General features: G+C 44.8%; 1 protein-coding gene across 3 annotated transcripts in view; it reads right to left on the bottom strand.

The window, feature by feature from the left end:
- The window catches only part of PLPPR1 (phospholipid phosphatase related 1), a 194,627-nt gene that overhangs the window by 110,885 nt on the left and 67,445 nt on the right, over nt 1-16,297 (bottom strand). For all 3 annotated transcript variants that reach the window (XM_038403876.2, XM_038403875.1, XM_043514958.1), the window contains one exon: nt 6,751-6,859. In XM_038403876.2, coding sequence (XP_038259804.1) covers nt 6,751-6,813 — 63 coding nt within the window. In that variant the 5' untranslated portion in view covers nt 6,814-6,859. The remainder of the gene's footprint in view (nt 1-6,750; nt 6,860-16,297) is intronic.

Here is a 16,297-nt window from a genome sequence, read left to right as displayed (position 1 = left end):
CAGCTCATTCCTCTCCTTTAACCCTTCCATATCTTTGCTGCTTCTTGCCCTTTTGCCAGAGCTGCCTTCTCAGGAGGGGAATCCCCAAACCTACTCTCCCCCTAGGCCTCAACACCAGGATTCCGAACCCCCTAGTCTCCTCCCACCAGCTGAGCTCTCTCAGCTCACCGGGGTTCAATCATTACCCGAGGCCACCTGATCTGCAGCTGAAGAGGATCAGTTGGGAGGGTAGATGATCCCCACAGGCAAGGCTGAGCCTGACACCCCTAAAAGGGCCGGCCAGCCTGTGGCAAGTGCTTTGTTACTCATGACCTGATAGTATGAGGGGGAGTACACCCTACAGGGCAGTATTTCAGTAATGACCCTGTGGCCAGCATAAATCATGAGACATGGATGTTAGGGACAGTTTTCTTAAAACCCACACACACACTGCCAACCACAGATCTTAAGCACACCCAATACCTCTTAAGTATTTCCTACGTGGTACAGGACATGCCGCATCTCTTCCCCATTTTTCAAGTTGTCCCAAGGTCTCTTATTGCCTTTCCAAAGTCCTGCTGGGCTCTGAGTGGCTGCTGAAACCAGGGGGCAGCTGTGGCACTGTGTGTCCAGAGAAGCAGCCGGATGTGAAGGGCTCAACTCCCGCGCCCCATGCCCCTCTGGGTGCCTGGGTTGGGGAATATGGAGAGTGACGACTGGGAGGTGCTATGGAGGGGCCCAGGCTTCTACCTCAGGGGAAGATGCCGTTGCTGGAGTCCTGCTAATTGGAAGAGAGATTTGCCCTGGTGCTGGCAAGAGCAGGGCCCCTGGACCCCTGATCCCAACAATCAAAATCCCTGCCCCTGGACCACTTCATCCCTGCTCACAGAATCATTGTTTAGCTTCAGTATAATAAGTTCCAGGATATTTGTATTCTTGTATTTATTTTTTTCAAATAAAACAGTTTGTTCAACAAAAAATGTGTCCCCCACATTAAGCAGTGCATCAGATGGGGAGGGCTATGAGTTACTAGGGAGAATTCTTTCCCAGGTGTCTGGCTGGTGGGTCTTGTCCACATGCTCAGGGTCTATCTGATCACCCTAACTGGAGTTAGGAAGGAATTTCCCCCCAAGTCAGACTGGCAGAGACCCTGGGGTTTTTTTTCGCCTTCCTCTGCATCACAGGGCACGGGTCACTTGCTGGTTTGAGCTAGAATCAATGGTGGATTCTCTGTAACTTAAAGTCTTTAAATCTTGATATGAGCACTTCAGTAACTCAGCCAGTGGTTAGGGGTCTATTACAGGAGAGGGTGGGTGAGGTTCTGTGGTCTGCAATGTGCAGAAGGTCAGAGTAGATGGCCATGATGGTCCCTTCTAGCCATAAAGTCTGAGTCCCTCAGTTCAAGGTGTGTTGTCCCTCATTTTGAGGGTCACAGTCCCTCATTTCAGAGTCCAGAGGTTGAGACATATGAGCACACCCGAGTAGCCAACAGTCTTGGCTTACAATAGGAGTAATTGGAAATCCTAAAAATAGCTGCTATACACCGTTTGCATTCACTATAACACATGTAAGGCTGTGGCCAATGCACAAACCTTATCTCCAGCCCCACACACTTTGCCTCCCTTCTTACAGAGCTCCTTTAAACCCAGTAGACCATTGTGCACATATCCCTCTGGAAGCTCCTGAGCAAATAAACCCTAGTGCGTTGGGTCTCTGCATTTCTGTTAGCAGCCTTCAATAGCTTGCAGGACCAAGGCCCATGAGCTGTACAGTCAGATCCTCATCTCACCACAAACTGCATACCAGAGCTGTGTGAGCAAAACTGGTTTTAAACCCACCTTTGCACTGCCCTGCTCCTGTTGCAGCCTCTGTGCACTGTCTGTCCCCCCAGTGCTGGATTACAGCATCCTGGGGGCTACTCTAATTTACACTGATGGCAACCAGCCCCAGGGGTCCTGTATTAGCAAGCAACATAGAAAACCTGAGACAGATTAAGTATTCCCTATCTCTTTCTTAAATAAAAATTGATCAGTACCATCAAGATTTGCATACATAAGAAGAGTGAACACTCTTCTCTATTTCCCATATCCTTTGAGAATGTATATAACATAACATCTAATATAATAAATAATCATGGCGGTTCCTGTCATATAATATTTGGAGATGTAAGCTGCACTGCATGTCAAAATATAATGGTATCTGATACAACACAATAAAAAGGAATGATCAAGATACTTGCCTTGAATATTTTAGACACAGACATATATTTGATAAGTGACTGAGAATTATTTTAATTAAGTCTTCTTTAGCCTTGAATGTGACAGAGCTTTTCTAATTAGGGACTGAAATGTTGATTTAACATTTCTGTCATTACAGATTAGATGTTGCATGTTACCTCTTTATTTAAATGTCCACAATCTGAATGTATAAAGGAATTTGGAAAAGTCAGCCCCGGGGGAAAGTCCTTACAATGAGCCATTCACCTTCAGGTAAGGTTTTATAATAACTAACTGCCAAGATAAGTGAGCTGAGTGGAGAAAAATAAGATTAAGAAAACTGTGTTGAAAATGGAAGTCTGAATAACTATCGGAACTATAAAAACTGTCAAATATCAGCATAAGCAGGATATTTAAAATATTAAAACTGTGTGGGTCTAATACTTTCATATTCAGTCTTGAGCTCGTCCAAACCTGAGAGCATTGTAGCTGATATTGTAGAGCAGAATCACAGATGGAAGGGACTGTGATGGGGCTTGTGGGGGGACTCGGTGAAGCAGGGAGGGCCTGGGTCCCCCCACCCAGCCGCCACCCTCCGCAGGGTGGTGGCTCACTCCCCTAACAGGCCACTAGGTCATGCAACCCCACAGAAGGGGCAGGGTCAGGTCACTAGGCCATGCAGCCCCGAGAGAGGGTGACCTTACTGACTCTGGACATTGGGCCACGTAACTCTGAGAGCAGCCCTGAGAGAGGGAAGCCCTAATGACTCTTCCCACTAGGCCATATTGCCTTGCCGAGCCAGGCGGCCACACTGACTCTGACCACTCTGACCGAACCGGGAAGCCATGTTGACTCAAGCCATTGGGTCCCACAGTTCTGTGGGAAGAGGCTGTCACCTTGACTCTGGCCTTTGGGCTACACAACCTTGAGAGAGTGAGAGCAGCCATAGTGATTTTATCATTAGTCCACACAACCCCAAGACAAGGGATGGTCCTAAGGACGTGACTGTGGGGAAGTAATTACCGCGCCCCGCCTCAAGAGGTGACAGGGCACACTTGTCCCATGACAGGGACTTTAAGGGGTTATCAAGTCCAGCCCCCTGCACTGGGGCAAGACCAAGTTTCATTGTGAACAAAAATGTACTGGCATGAAATTTTGGTGCTCAGCTCAGTCGGGAATTGAAAAATAAAATTTAGGGCAAGGTGCTTAAATTTTATCAGTGAGTGGACAAAACCTTATTAGAAAGATCAGTGAGAGAGACAGCGGGATCCAGTGAACAGGCCTCTGAATTAGGACCCAGGAAACCTGGGTTCTCTTCCTGGTTCTGCCACTGAGCTGATGTGTAACCTTGGGCAAATCGTTTAATCTCTCTGAGCCTCTGTTTCCCCTTCCCTGACTCTGTCTTGCCTATTTGAACTGTAAGCTCTCCCAAGCAGGGGCTGTTTCTTACTGGTCTGTGTAGCACCTAACACTCTGAGGCCTCAATTTCAGTTGGGGGCTCTAGGTTCAACATAGAATCATAGATTAGGGTTGGAAGAGACCCCAGGAGGTCATTTAGTCCAACCCCCTGCTCAAAGCAGGACCGACCCCAACTAAATCATCCCAGCCAGGGCTTTGTCAAGCCGAGCCTTAAAAACCTCTAAGGATGGAGATTTCACCACCTCCCTAGATAACCCAGGAATATCAATGATGATCATACGGATTGTGGGCCATCTCTCCTCTCATTTGTCATCACATAACGACACTGTTCTACCAGAAATTGCTAAACATGGAAAAGAACAATTAGGAAATCACACAATGTGTTTCTAGCTGTCCTCAATGTGACTTAGCAGCTGGAAACAAGCAGGAGGAGAAGCCCCATGTAATCAGTCAGCTCTCCTTGGGTCACCAGGAAATGCTGAGAATCACTGGTTCAGGGCTATCATCAAATTACTGACATGGGGCCCAGTGCTACAAAGATTAATTAGTATTGAGCTTACCATGAAGAGCAGTAGTGGCTTCTCAGAGTGAGTGGGCTGCTGTCCATCAGCTCTGCCGTCCCAGTGGGAAATCAAATTCTAAGAGCTGGTTAGATCTATACTACTTGGGATAAACATAAATAGCCTACAGAGACCAATTCCGCTGCGCTGGACACAGACAATCCACATCACTTTTCCAGAAAGGCAAACAGTAACATGAGTAAAAGATGTAGCACAGTGAATGGGAAGAGCAGGCATTAGCCAATGCCAGCACAGGGAACATCCATTTTAACACTGGTTCTCTGTCTTTGCATCGGTTTCTTAATAAAAAAGGACTGTTGTCATCACGTCTAGCATGCCAAAGGACAGGGGAAGTATGCTCAGGCAGTGAACAACGATCTTCCCTTCCTCCTGGCACTTGATTTATTTTTAAGTTCACGTCAGATTGTCTATAGGCCAATTTATAACTCTATTGACCCCGCTACCCTCAGACTCATCATTCACATATTAGAGGGCTAAAAATCTTCAGAGATGATTCAGGCTATAAATTTGAAACATCTTATTTCTCATCTTTCTGGTATTTCTTATGTACCTTTGGAAAAAAAAAGTGGTTTGGGGGATGAATGAAATAATGATGTATGGATTTCTGTCCTTTCCTGTTTTTGAGGTTACCTAAGCAATTTGCTCTGATTTCCACAGGAGACAGAGACCTCTATTCCTTGAAAATGTGGGTATTATGTCAGTGATAAATCCCTAAGGACAACCGTAAGACACAACTGAGGGTCAGTTGCCTTAAACCACTCACTAGATATAGCTGTCTGCTATAACTCCACCTCTTGAGATGTACTACTCTGTTTCTACAATGGTTTTGCAAAATTTTTCCAAAACAATTGGTTAATCAGTTATGTCCCACACCTATACAGCTAGTACCTTCTTCAGCCAGTCAGATTTCTTTTTATGATAGCGGCTAACCAAAGCTCATTCAAGGCAATAGGAAGACTCTCTTTGACTTCAATGGGCTTTAGATCAGGCCCATAGAGAAACCGATCACACTCTCAGGGCACACCTCTGTGAAACAGATGGTGGGGAGTGGGTGCAGAGAAGATCTCCGGGAGCAAACACAGTCCTGGATGTGTGAGGCCAAGAGAGGTACCTGTTACAATCACATGCTCTAGATATCCTAGCTCCCTTTGTAGCAGTTACTATCCTTGCACTAAGAGAGCAAGCCTCCTTGCTTGCATGGGGCCTCAGACAAACTCCATATCCAGCCAACAAAGGCCCAGGTTCCACGCAATGGAAGATCCCTCCATTGACTGCAGTGGGAGCTGGATCAGGCCCAGAGAACACAAAGACCAAAACTGTGACTAGGCCTTCTAGCCCTTTCCAGTGGGTTCTTCTTGTGCCCTGCTCCCTCACTCCTGCCCCTTTGACCTCACAGACCTAGTCACCATCTGGCCCACAATGTTAATTTTACAATTCAGGACTAAGGGATAACAACAGGTGTGGGGGGTATGGATTACACAGCAATAGGTGGATGCCTATGACTGCTTAACAGTATAGCTCTCCCCAGACAAACTTTTAACAAAAGTTTCCTTGAAAAATAACCCAAATCCAGATCCTCAGGTTGAGATGTGACCTACTTCCTAGTAGGGAGAGAGAACATGAGGTTTTGGTATTCATTTATTTTGATCATAACAGGAAACAAACTCACTAGAGTGAATAAACGACCAATAAAGAACCTGCCAGGCTGATAAAAGAAAACCAACTCCATAGCCAGCAAACAAAGGCCCTGGTTGTTGGATCCCTTACTTAAATTAAGTGAGCATTCACTCACATTACTTCAACATTAATTAACTCACAACTGTTGTATCATCTGACTCCACCACCATGTTTCAACAGTAGAAGCATCTCACTAGATTCCCACTAGACCATTCACCTGCGTGAATGCTCACCGATTGCAGTAAGAGTTGAACAACTGGCCCCTCAGCCTATAAGCTGGGCTAGACTGAGAATTAGTTCACTCCCCTGAGCAAGGGCTGGTACCTATGTTGCATCAACCTAGGGTAGCTCTAGGAACTGTATGCCTCAGAGACACCCATATAAATAACAATTCTTCCCTCACTTTCTTCTTGCTTCAGAGGGCAGTGGCCACTTACAGCAGTAAATGATGACACCCCCTCCTAGATCAGCTGTGCTAGCCAGTGAGTTGGGGAGGGAGAGCCAACACTCCTTCTAGTCCCTACTCCCCTGCTCCAGGGATGGATTAATTGAGACTGCAGCACCTGCTCATTTTTCTGCACCTGGATCAGAAGTCTGACAAACCTATATAGGGCTGTAAGGGAGGGATGGGGGATCTGCTTATACCCAATTGTGTGATTGTAATGTGAGACCAATCTGGCCCTGATGCCTTGTTAAATAAGCAAGCTGTGTTCATGTGGATATACAATCCTTGTCACCTTGTCATTTCTTTATCAAAACAGGATGCATTTCACAACTGCTGACTTGCTACTCTTCTTTCTTACAGAGTTCAGCTGTTTTTGTCCCAGCTTCATCATAGCATGACACAAACTTCTGCAGCATCTGTGCAGTGCACTCACCTCGACAAAGATGAAACATGGGATGATGGAATAACTTCGCTGTGTGTTGTTTCCTAAAGCCATTTCTCATCACACCTCTTGGGAGAGCACTGTCCAAAACTTTACCAGGCTGAAAGACAGACAAATATGTAGATTAATTTACATTGGACTGAAAGTTCTTCATTTAATTCAGCTTGGAGAATATCACAGCAAGCTCATGTAGCAAGCAGAGAAAAAGAGGAACAGAATATTAAGCACTAGATTGTAGTTTTACAACCTGTCTAGTGTCTTGTTGCATAGCCCCTGGAGCAGCCTCAGAGGTGAGAGTGTGACTCAGACAGAGGTCACCAAGTTTAGGGTGGTGCAGATTATATCTCCCATTGAGCAAGGAAGAAGCAGAATCAAAATCTCAGTCACAATTTGATCCCTTCTCTGCTTCTGGACCAGTGCAACCACGGACTGCTCCTTAACTCAGAGCAGATTGCGAGATCATAATCCAGCGCAGAAGTGATTGTACTGCCCGCGTCATAAATGGTTTAAATCAATTGTGTTTCATGCTAAATAAATGATGAAATCATACTTTAAAATAAGATGGGTTTACAGTGACATGAAAGCCACTCTGTGGATGATCAAAAGATTTATCTGAGCAAATGTGTCCAATTTAACATGCCAGGACAGCTTACGCAGGCAAAACTATTGACTTCAGTGGGAGTAAGTAGCACATGATCGGTAGTGAAGGATTGGGCCCTTTCTGCAAAGTACTTTTGGCCCAATGTTAATTAGTAGTTTAAACCACAAAACCGCTTCCTGCTAAGCATTACTTTGAGATGCTGACTACTGCAATTTTAACTGAACATAACCTGGTAATAATCTGCATTGACAGGTTTCAGAGTAGTAGCCGTGTTAGTCTGTATTCGCAAAAAGAAAAGGAGGACTTGTGGCACCTTAGAGACTAACAAATTTATTTGAGCATAAGCTTTTGTGAGCTATACCAGTGAGCTGTAGCTCACGAAAGCTTATGCTCAAATAAATTTGTTAGTCTCTAAGGTGCCACAAGTCCTCCTTTTCAATCTGCATTGCGACGTTTGATCTCTTCACTGTACACAATGTGTGGGGCACAGAACTCTAATGGGAGACTTAACTGGAGGTGTGCCAAGAGAGACTTAAAATGGCTTTAGAGATCAGCATTAGGCAGTGGTATAAACCAAAGGAAAAACCACAGTCGCCAGAGAGCTGCCCAGTACCCTACCACACACACTCACACAGGACAATGCAAGGGAAATGAGAGGAATGGAAACTCGAACCTCATTAAGAAATAGCCAGGGTGCCATGGGAACAATCCCTCTCTCAGCATTCTGATCTCAAAGAAGCTCTTCCATTTGAATTCCCAATTGCTGGGGCACTGTGGGTTTTGGCAAGGCATGTATGGGGGTAAGGACTGGTTTAAGTAGCATCAAATCCTGGCAAATTTTCATAGGATGATGTCACTTCGCTTGCACAGAGACTTGCTCCACATGACCTGTCTCCTTTGAGAAGGGGATGGAAAGACACTGGGATGGGGAGTTGATATCATCGTGGCTCCTATGGACTCCTAACTAAAGAGGGATGAAATTTTTGACTAAAACTTTTTCCAGCAAACAATACAGTTTCGGTAATGCTGAAAAAATTCATGCATTCACACCAATTTCACAAAACTGATTCAGTCAACTCCGTTCCCCCCCCCAAAACATTTCAATTTTTCAAATCAAAACGTTTCCATTTTTCTATTTAATGTAACTTTGTTTTGCTATTTCTTTTAATTTTTTTTAAAAGTACAATAATGCCCTAAATCAAAGTGAAATATGTGGCTTGACCCAAAACAATTTTATTTTTCAGTTTGTCAGAAAATTTCATCTTCAGTTTGAGCTGCAACAATTTTATTTTCTCATTTTATATTTTGGAATTGCCAGCAAACAACAACAAAAAAAATCCATATTTCACCTAGCTCTGCTCCTAACTGGGCAGGCGTACATGAGTTATTTCTGTTCTAAATGGCTTTTGGGAGTGTTTAATGGGATGATAGGTTAAGGAAGAATTCTTACTGAATTACAAGAATTGTACATGTAATTACTACTGAAATCCTGTCAGCACCTTTCTAGCAATTACCATGTTTAAAGATGGCATTAATACTGTTTCCCTGGCCAGTGCAGCCAGAGCATAGTAATAACTGGATTTTGTCAATCCAGTCTGCTGTGACTCAACACCATGCCTTCGATTCCATAGGTATATTATGGAAAACAGTAAGGAGTTGGGTGTTTTATACTGAAGTAGCGTGCTGTGAGACATTTAATTAGGTTCAGAAGAATCTGGATCATGTGTGTTAAGAAACTGAATAGATTATAGCAAGGAAGCTGAAGGTCCTTTGTAGCACCATTGCTCTGCCTAATTGAATGTTGTGGCCCTTGCAACTATGTCATAAATATGTAGAGTTTATGACTGTTCTTGCAAACTTACTGTTCACCATCAGTGAGTTTGTTACTAAAATAATTTGCCTATGGAAAAGAAATGTATTTTATGGGCCAGATTCTCTCCTGCATTCTGGCCATTTGATGTTGTCCTGGAAACTCGAAGAGGCAAAAAAGCAGCCAATCTGAGAATTCCCTCCTTAAGGGGGACCTCTCAGCTGGCACAGAGCTGGCATAGCCAGCCTTTTTGCCACTCCTCTACATTTGGCTCAGACGAAGGGGGCAGGACGGTGGTAGGGTGGGTTATGACTGGTATATACTGCACTCGGTCTGTCCTCAGATGACACATGATTCCTTGGAGGCAATTGCTAGCTAGCATAGGCTGCTCCAGCCTATGCTGTGATCAGAGATGGCACAGATCAGCCCAGGGAATCAGGAAGCTAGAACTAGATTTGGCATGGAGAGAATTTGGGCCTATATCTGTGCATCTCTCTTCCTCTTGAGGAAAGCTTCTCTGTACAAACGATAGCAGATATCTTAATTAGCATCTAGTGTCACCATCTCCATTTTTTATCGTCATTTTGTCCTGATTGTTAACTAGGAAAAACTTGTTTAGATACCACTAGCTCTAACCTTTTAATCTGTGAGCATGAACACTGCAATGTGAGGTGACTTGGTCAGACCTACATGAAGGGAATATTAATATTACCCATTATGAGAGGTGCTTCTACTCTAAACAAGGTAGTGTAGTTGAATAATACAAAGGTTCTGAATTAATTAGCATTAGTTAGTTCTCATCTTGCCTAATTCCCCCCACATACATTTTCAGAAAGCCCTTCAACTGCAGTGTGGGAGCTTATTGCCTAGCATCTCCTGGGAAAACAGGCAGAGTCCTGGAATATATATATGAGCGAACTGAAAATTAACTAAACGGCAGACAGAGAAAAGAGAACCGTGAAGGCAAACCCCTCAGGCTGAAAAGGTTTTATTACCACAGGGATCTGTCATGGCCGGGGGGGGGAGGAAGTGAAGGAGGAAAGAAGAAGAGAAAATTCTAATAAACGGAACACTGCAGGTTATGTCCAGCAGAAGGATTTTTAAAAGACACAGTCAAGTGTTTTCTCAAGTCTTATACTTTAGCACATGACATAGCATGAGAGACTTGGCTGTAAGGAAAGACTACAAGAGCTGACCCAGTATATTTCTGGAGTAGCGGATAAAATAAGCGCTGATGGCTGCTGTGTGTTTACCAAGGCTTAAATCAACCAATCACCAGTTCATGCTTTAGGAGGCTTTGATTATCCATAATTTTTTTTTCCAATTACAGCCTGCATAGCCCAAATTGAATATTTTGGCTTCCCTTGCAGTCTTATAAAATGTTTTATATATTTCTGTTAGGAATATATTGTGCTGCACTTCCAGGTGCTGGATAGTGAAATCCTCTATCCACAGAACAGGTGCTGCTGACCTAGGCTCATCATGGACATAGCTGAGCACAGCATCTACTTGGTGGCTATCAGTGTACCTCGACCCTGAAATGTAGTGGTTATCTATAGGGGTGAGATGTCCTGAAACTGGTCCATGCAGGCAAAACCTTGTTTCTCTGCAGAGTTCCATGGACCGCAGGGACCTAAGTCTGTGCTCACTCAGCCCCAGATTTTTTACTGGGATTGGCAACAATGGTACAAATCAGTGCTGTTCTGGGTTTTTTTCTTTCCTGTGTGCTTATTTGTAAATTGGTCTAATTTTGGATTCAACTCCTGTACAGCGTGGTTGGTAGTCTGCTTTAAAGGATAGCCTGTTTTCTCTCAGCCATGGTTTTGTTTACAATCCACACCTTTTGCAACTCCTCTTTCATTCCAACAAGAATAATTCTGGGTAATGAAACAGACCCAATTCCTAACTGCACATGTTAAATCCCCATTTCCCAGACAGGTCACAAAAATTGAAGTTAATGTGCGGCAGAGTGGCTCTGAATGAGCAGTCACACCATTTTAGTAAATTTGCATTATTAGTAATAATTATTTGTATTACAGTAGTGCCTAAAGCCCTCAGTCAGGATCAGGACCCCATTGTTCTAGGGGCAGTACATATACAGAGTAAGAGACAGTCCCTCCCCCACAATGAACAAGAAAAACAAAAGGTAAGATGGGAAAACAGAGGCACAGAGAGGCAATGTGACTTGCCCAAGGTCACACAAAGCTCAGTGGCAACAGAACAGCTAGAACTCAGGACTCCTGACACCCTTTCCTATGCTCTATCCACTAGACTATGCTGTCACTGGACATGACTGTCACTGGGGCCTGACTGGCTATACAGCAGTTCTGCAGAAAAGGACCTGGGGATTACACTGGACGAGAAGCTGGATATGAGTCAGCAGTGTGCCCTCGTTGCCAAGAAGGCTAATGGCATATTGGGCTCCATTAGTTGGAGCATTGCCAGCAGATCGAGGGAAATGATCATTCCCCTCTATTCAGCACTGGTGAGGCTACATCTGGAGTATTGTGTCCAATTTTGGGCCCCCCACTACAGAAAGGATGTGGACAAATTGGAGAGAGTCCAGGGGAGGGAAACGAAAATCATTAGGGGGCTGGGGCACATGACTTACGAGGAGAGGCTGAGGAACTGGGCTTCTTTAGTCTGCAGAAGAGAAGAGTGAGGGGGGATTTGATAGTAGCCTTCAACTACCTGAAGGGGGGTTCCAAAGAGGATGGAGCTCGGCTGTTCTCAGTGATGGCAGATGACAGAACAAGGAGCAATGGTCTCAAGTTGCAGTCGGGGAGGTCTAGGTTGGATATTAGAAACACTGTTTCATGAGGAGGGCGGTGAAGCACTGGAATGGGTTCCCTAGGGGAGATGGTGGAATCTCCATCCTTAGAGGTTTTTAAGGCCCGGCTTGACAAAGCCCTGGCTGGGATGATTTAGTTGGGGTTGGTCCTGCCTTTGAGCATCGGGTTGGACTAGATGACCTCCTGAGGTCTCTTCCAACCCTAATCTATGATTCTATGAACTCTACTTGCTATTTTTGAACATCAGTACATGGGAATTTTATGGTTGCTAATTTAACATCTACAAATTCTAGTTTTCCTTTAGTCCAGAATTTCTCAAATGGGATCCGCGGACCCCCTGGGGGTTCCCAAGGATACTCCAGGGGGACCGCGGGCCCCACTGAGAAATTCCTCCCCTTCTTCCCTCTGTCCTTCAACTCTTCCCCCTCCCTCCCAGCACATCAGGAAACAGACTTTCTACCTGTCATGGCGCTGCACCTCTCCCAGAATCAGACAGCACATCCCTGCAGCCCCTGGGAAGGGTGAGGGGCAGGGTGTCTCCACGGGTTGCTTCTGCCCCAAGCGCCAACTCCACAGCTGTGGGTGCGGTGCCTGCAGGCAGGGGCAGCATGCGGAGACCCCCTGGCCCCTCAACCTAGGAGCTGCTGCGAGAGGGATGTGCTGGTTGCTTTCGGGAGCCACCCAAGATAAGTGCTGCCTGGCCAGAGCCCTTACCCCCTCCTGCACCCCAACCTCCTGCCCCAGCCCAGAGCCCACATCCCACACCCAAACTCCCTCCCAGAGCACGCACCCCCCCCCCCGCAACACAACCCCTGCCCCAGTGAGGGTGGGAGACAGTGAGCAATGGAGGGAGGTGGGATGGAGTGAGTGGGGGGTGGGGCCTCAGGGAAGGGGTGGGGTAAGGCTGAGTTGGGGAGTTTGGGGTGAGGTCCCTGAAAAACTTTTAAATCAAAAGGGGGGTTCTTGGTTTGCTAAAGTTTGAGAACCGCTGCTTTAGTCTAATACAGGCATAGAGCCTGATCCTGCCTCTGGATCCAACACATGGGCGTTGAAGTCCATGGGGCACTGCATAGGCATAGGAGTCCACCTATGGCAGCCTAAGGGCTTATCCCCACATAGAAAGTGGATGGATTTAACAAAATCTGTTTGGGATCTAGTTAAATCAGTGCAATCTCTTGGTATGAACATTATGCAACTGGTTTAAGAGCAGTTTAGCTGAATTTGGCTTGTTAGACTTTGGCAAATACTGCAGTAGGTCAATAGAGGGTTAAATTATTTCACCTTGGTCAAAGATCTGTATCCTATTAAAATCTAGACACTTTATAAAGAAGGGATTCAAGGATACAAAGGTGGGATTTTCTACAGAATTAAGTGATAGTAATTAACCTTTTGTCCTGGCTGGAGAATAAAGAGAATTCTAGACGCTGGCTTAAGAGTTAACACATGCAGGAAGCACCAGAAGAGAATCAGACATTCTAGAAGCTGAGGAATGTGACTGGTGATTGCAATTGGCATTCTAGAGAGAAGACAGAAGGAGAGAGCCAGAGTTCGGCATCTGGCTGGTCTGGATTGGAGAACAGCAACACAAAGCCCAGTCTACATTTAAGTCCTGCTTACCCAAAGAAATTGACCTACTAATGAAAATATGTCTCAGCCAGGAATCTCCTGGGCCAGTACTCAAATGATTGAACTGTTAATGTAAGCAGGACAAACCCATTGTCAGCACCACCGCGGACAATATACTTGTGCCATCCACCAGTGGACCACAGTGATAGTGGTGAAAATGGTCCTTCCCTCTTAGCAAATGTATCATTTCTGGGCTCTGATTAGAAGAGTAAAACAAATGATGAATAGGGAACAGCTAACAGCAAATAATGAAGAGTGAATACTATTGTTCACACATTCAAGGTGAAATTCACCATTATTTAAAGGGCCAACGAGAGAGAGACCCTAAACACCAACCAAGACCCCAAATTATAAACATTCCCCCAAGCAGAGTTTTGACCCCAAAAGGGGAGAAGTGCCAGAGACTCCATGTTGTCCACTCAAGGACTTCACTATTGCCATGGATTTTACATGGCAGGTGTTTAGGCACTACAGGGATGGTCAGCAGTATAAATCACACTGGATTACATGTGCCTCTTATGTGCACATCATCACATGGGATGACTTTCACCCCCGAAGAACAGCCATAGCAAATAAAAAGTTGTACAAACATGGCGGAATTTGACAACCACGTGGAAGTCAAAGGATCATTCGCATGGGCTGTTTTGTTGTAGTCACTCAGCTCTGGTGTCATCATGGATGGGCAGGTTCATGCTGTGAGGTGCTTACATCCCTGCCAAATTGTTTAACATGTCACTAACTCAACGTTGCTTGGAGTGACAATTCTTAAAACACAGAATGAAAATCAGAAAAATCACAGGGGTGAAACTGCCTTACCATCTAACTCATACAGCCGCTGTCTTCTTTTGTGATTGAATTATCAGTGCACAGTAGAGGAGAGGGAGGCAGATTACAGGATTCATTAAGAAATACTTTAAAATATCAGGCACTCTTTGTAAATACCACCAACAAATTTATCGTACACCATTAACGGAGCTGATTCTGCTTCTAACTTCCAATTAACTAAATAGCCAATTATTCCAGCTCTCCTTTCATCCCTTCCAATTTTAGAAATTAATCTAACTGAAATAGTCGTGCATGTTCTTGGGTGGAAAAGGGGGACTATTTTTGGCCTCCATCCAATCACCTGAAGATGCTTCATCTTAATTTAGATTGATTAATGGGGCTTGCAAGGTTTTTCTGAAACCAATGGGAAATGTAACTACTCATTTCTTTACATCCAGTCAGTTTAAAGCTCCATCTATTTTTGAAGCCACTTGCAACAAAGGAATGGCAGGTGCGATCAGCAGTTAGGGTGTAATTTGTAGGAGAAGGGGACTCTGGATTCCAGGAATAAATGGCAAAATTGGTCTAATGAAATTACAGTAGTTTACAGTAATTTTAGGGACCAGTCCCGCAACAGACTGCAACCATGCATAGTCAATTATATTGGGACATTCAGGTCTCACTGGCTTCCAGATCAAATTTGTTCAGTTTGCAAGTAAAGTGATGGTTTTTCTTATTGGCATGTCTGCAGATTCATGCTGGAACTTGAATGTCAAGTGCATTCGGTCTGTCTTCTGGAACATGACCATTGTATGGATTCTACAAATTTTGCCCTCAGTTACACCTGTACAATTCCACTATTTTTTTTGTAAGTTTTCAAAGGGCAACTGGAAGCCTGAGCGTTACAGACACATTTTTTAAAATGTATTAAACAAAGAATGAGAAGAAAATGTTGTACCACAAAGAGTCGCTTTAAGGTGCTTCTGCATATGGTTCTCCCACCTGCGTACAAATTTCCAAGCAAGCCAGAATTATGGGATTTTATTGAGTTTTCCTTCTATTGCAGTTGGACTGTTTCAGTCAGATGCAGCTCATGTTCACAGGACATCCTGCTGGACTGTTGCATGCAAAGCACAAGCGTTCATAGTACATCCAACCCAGACCATTTCCACAGCATGGATTTCTGTATGGGATCATTCTATACTTCCGTTTGCACATGTACTGGGTTTCTCTCTCTCTTCCCCAGCATATGCCCCACCAGTAGTCAGCTCTGCACAGTTCAGGACACTTCTGACAGCAATTGTATATAGAGTTATACTGAGCCACATTTTCTTTCCCTGTTCCAGACACTTTGTGCCGCTTGGGTTCTGTGAAGTGTCCACAATCTAGCCCTACCTGGCCAGAGGAGAATTCCCTAGTGTAGAATAAAGCCAGAGTAGCTGGCTCCTACACCATCTGCTCCCCTCACCCTGGTATACGGAGGACAAGGAGGTGCAATGGGGTGAGGCAAAGTACTCCTGCACACCCCCAATTCTCAGCTGGCTGGCATAAGTTACAGCCACGTCCATAGGCTGCTCTGATTTATACTGGAGTCAGGGAAACTTGAGAATCAGGGAACTGTGATGGGCTCCCTGACTTCCCTCTGTACAGAGCAGATCTTGACACATGCCTCTCTCAATCTGAAGGGGCCCAAGGGGATATAATTCTGAACAACTCCCGAGACAGGTGTGGAGATCTCTTTGCAATTTTTCTTTCATGGGTCTGGGAGCCCAGTGCTTTCAGGAGTGAGATTCTTCAGTGTCAAGATATAAAGATACGGAGGGTTATTTGAACATCAAGACAAGAGTTTTCTCCAGGATCTAGGAATAATTTTAGAACTACCTCCTCCACCGCAGGGAAAACAGTGGGGAGGCCAATCAATCAGATGGGATAGACATTGGCCAT

Source organism: Dermochelys coriacea, chromosome 5 (genome assembly GCF_009764565.3).
Source record: "Dermochelys coriacea isolate rDerCor1 chromosome 5, rDerCor1.pri.v4, whole genome shotgun sequence".
NCBI classification, from domain to species: Eukaryota; Metazoa; Chordata; order Testudines; family Dermochelyidae; genus Dermochelys; species Dermochelys coriacea.
Note: the sequence above shows the minus strand (reverse complement) of the source record. Positions and strands in the feature narration are given on the sequence as shown.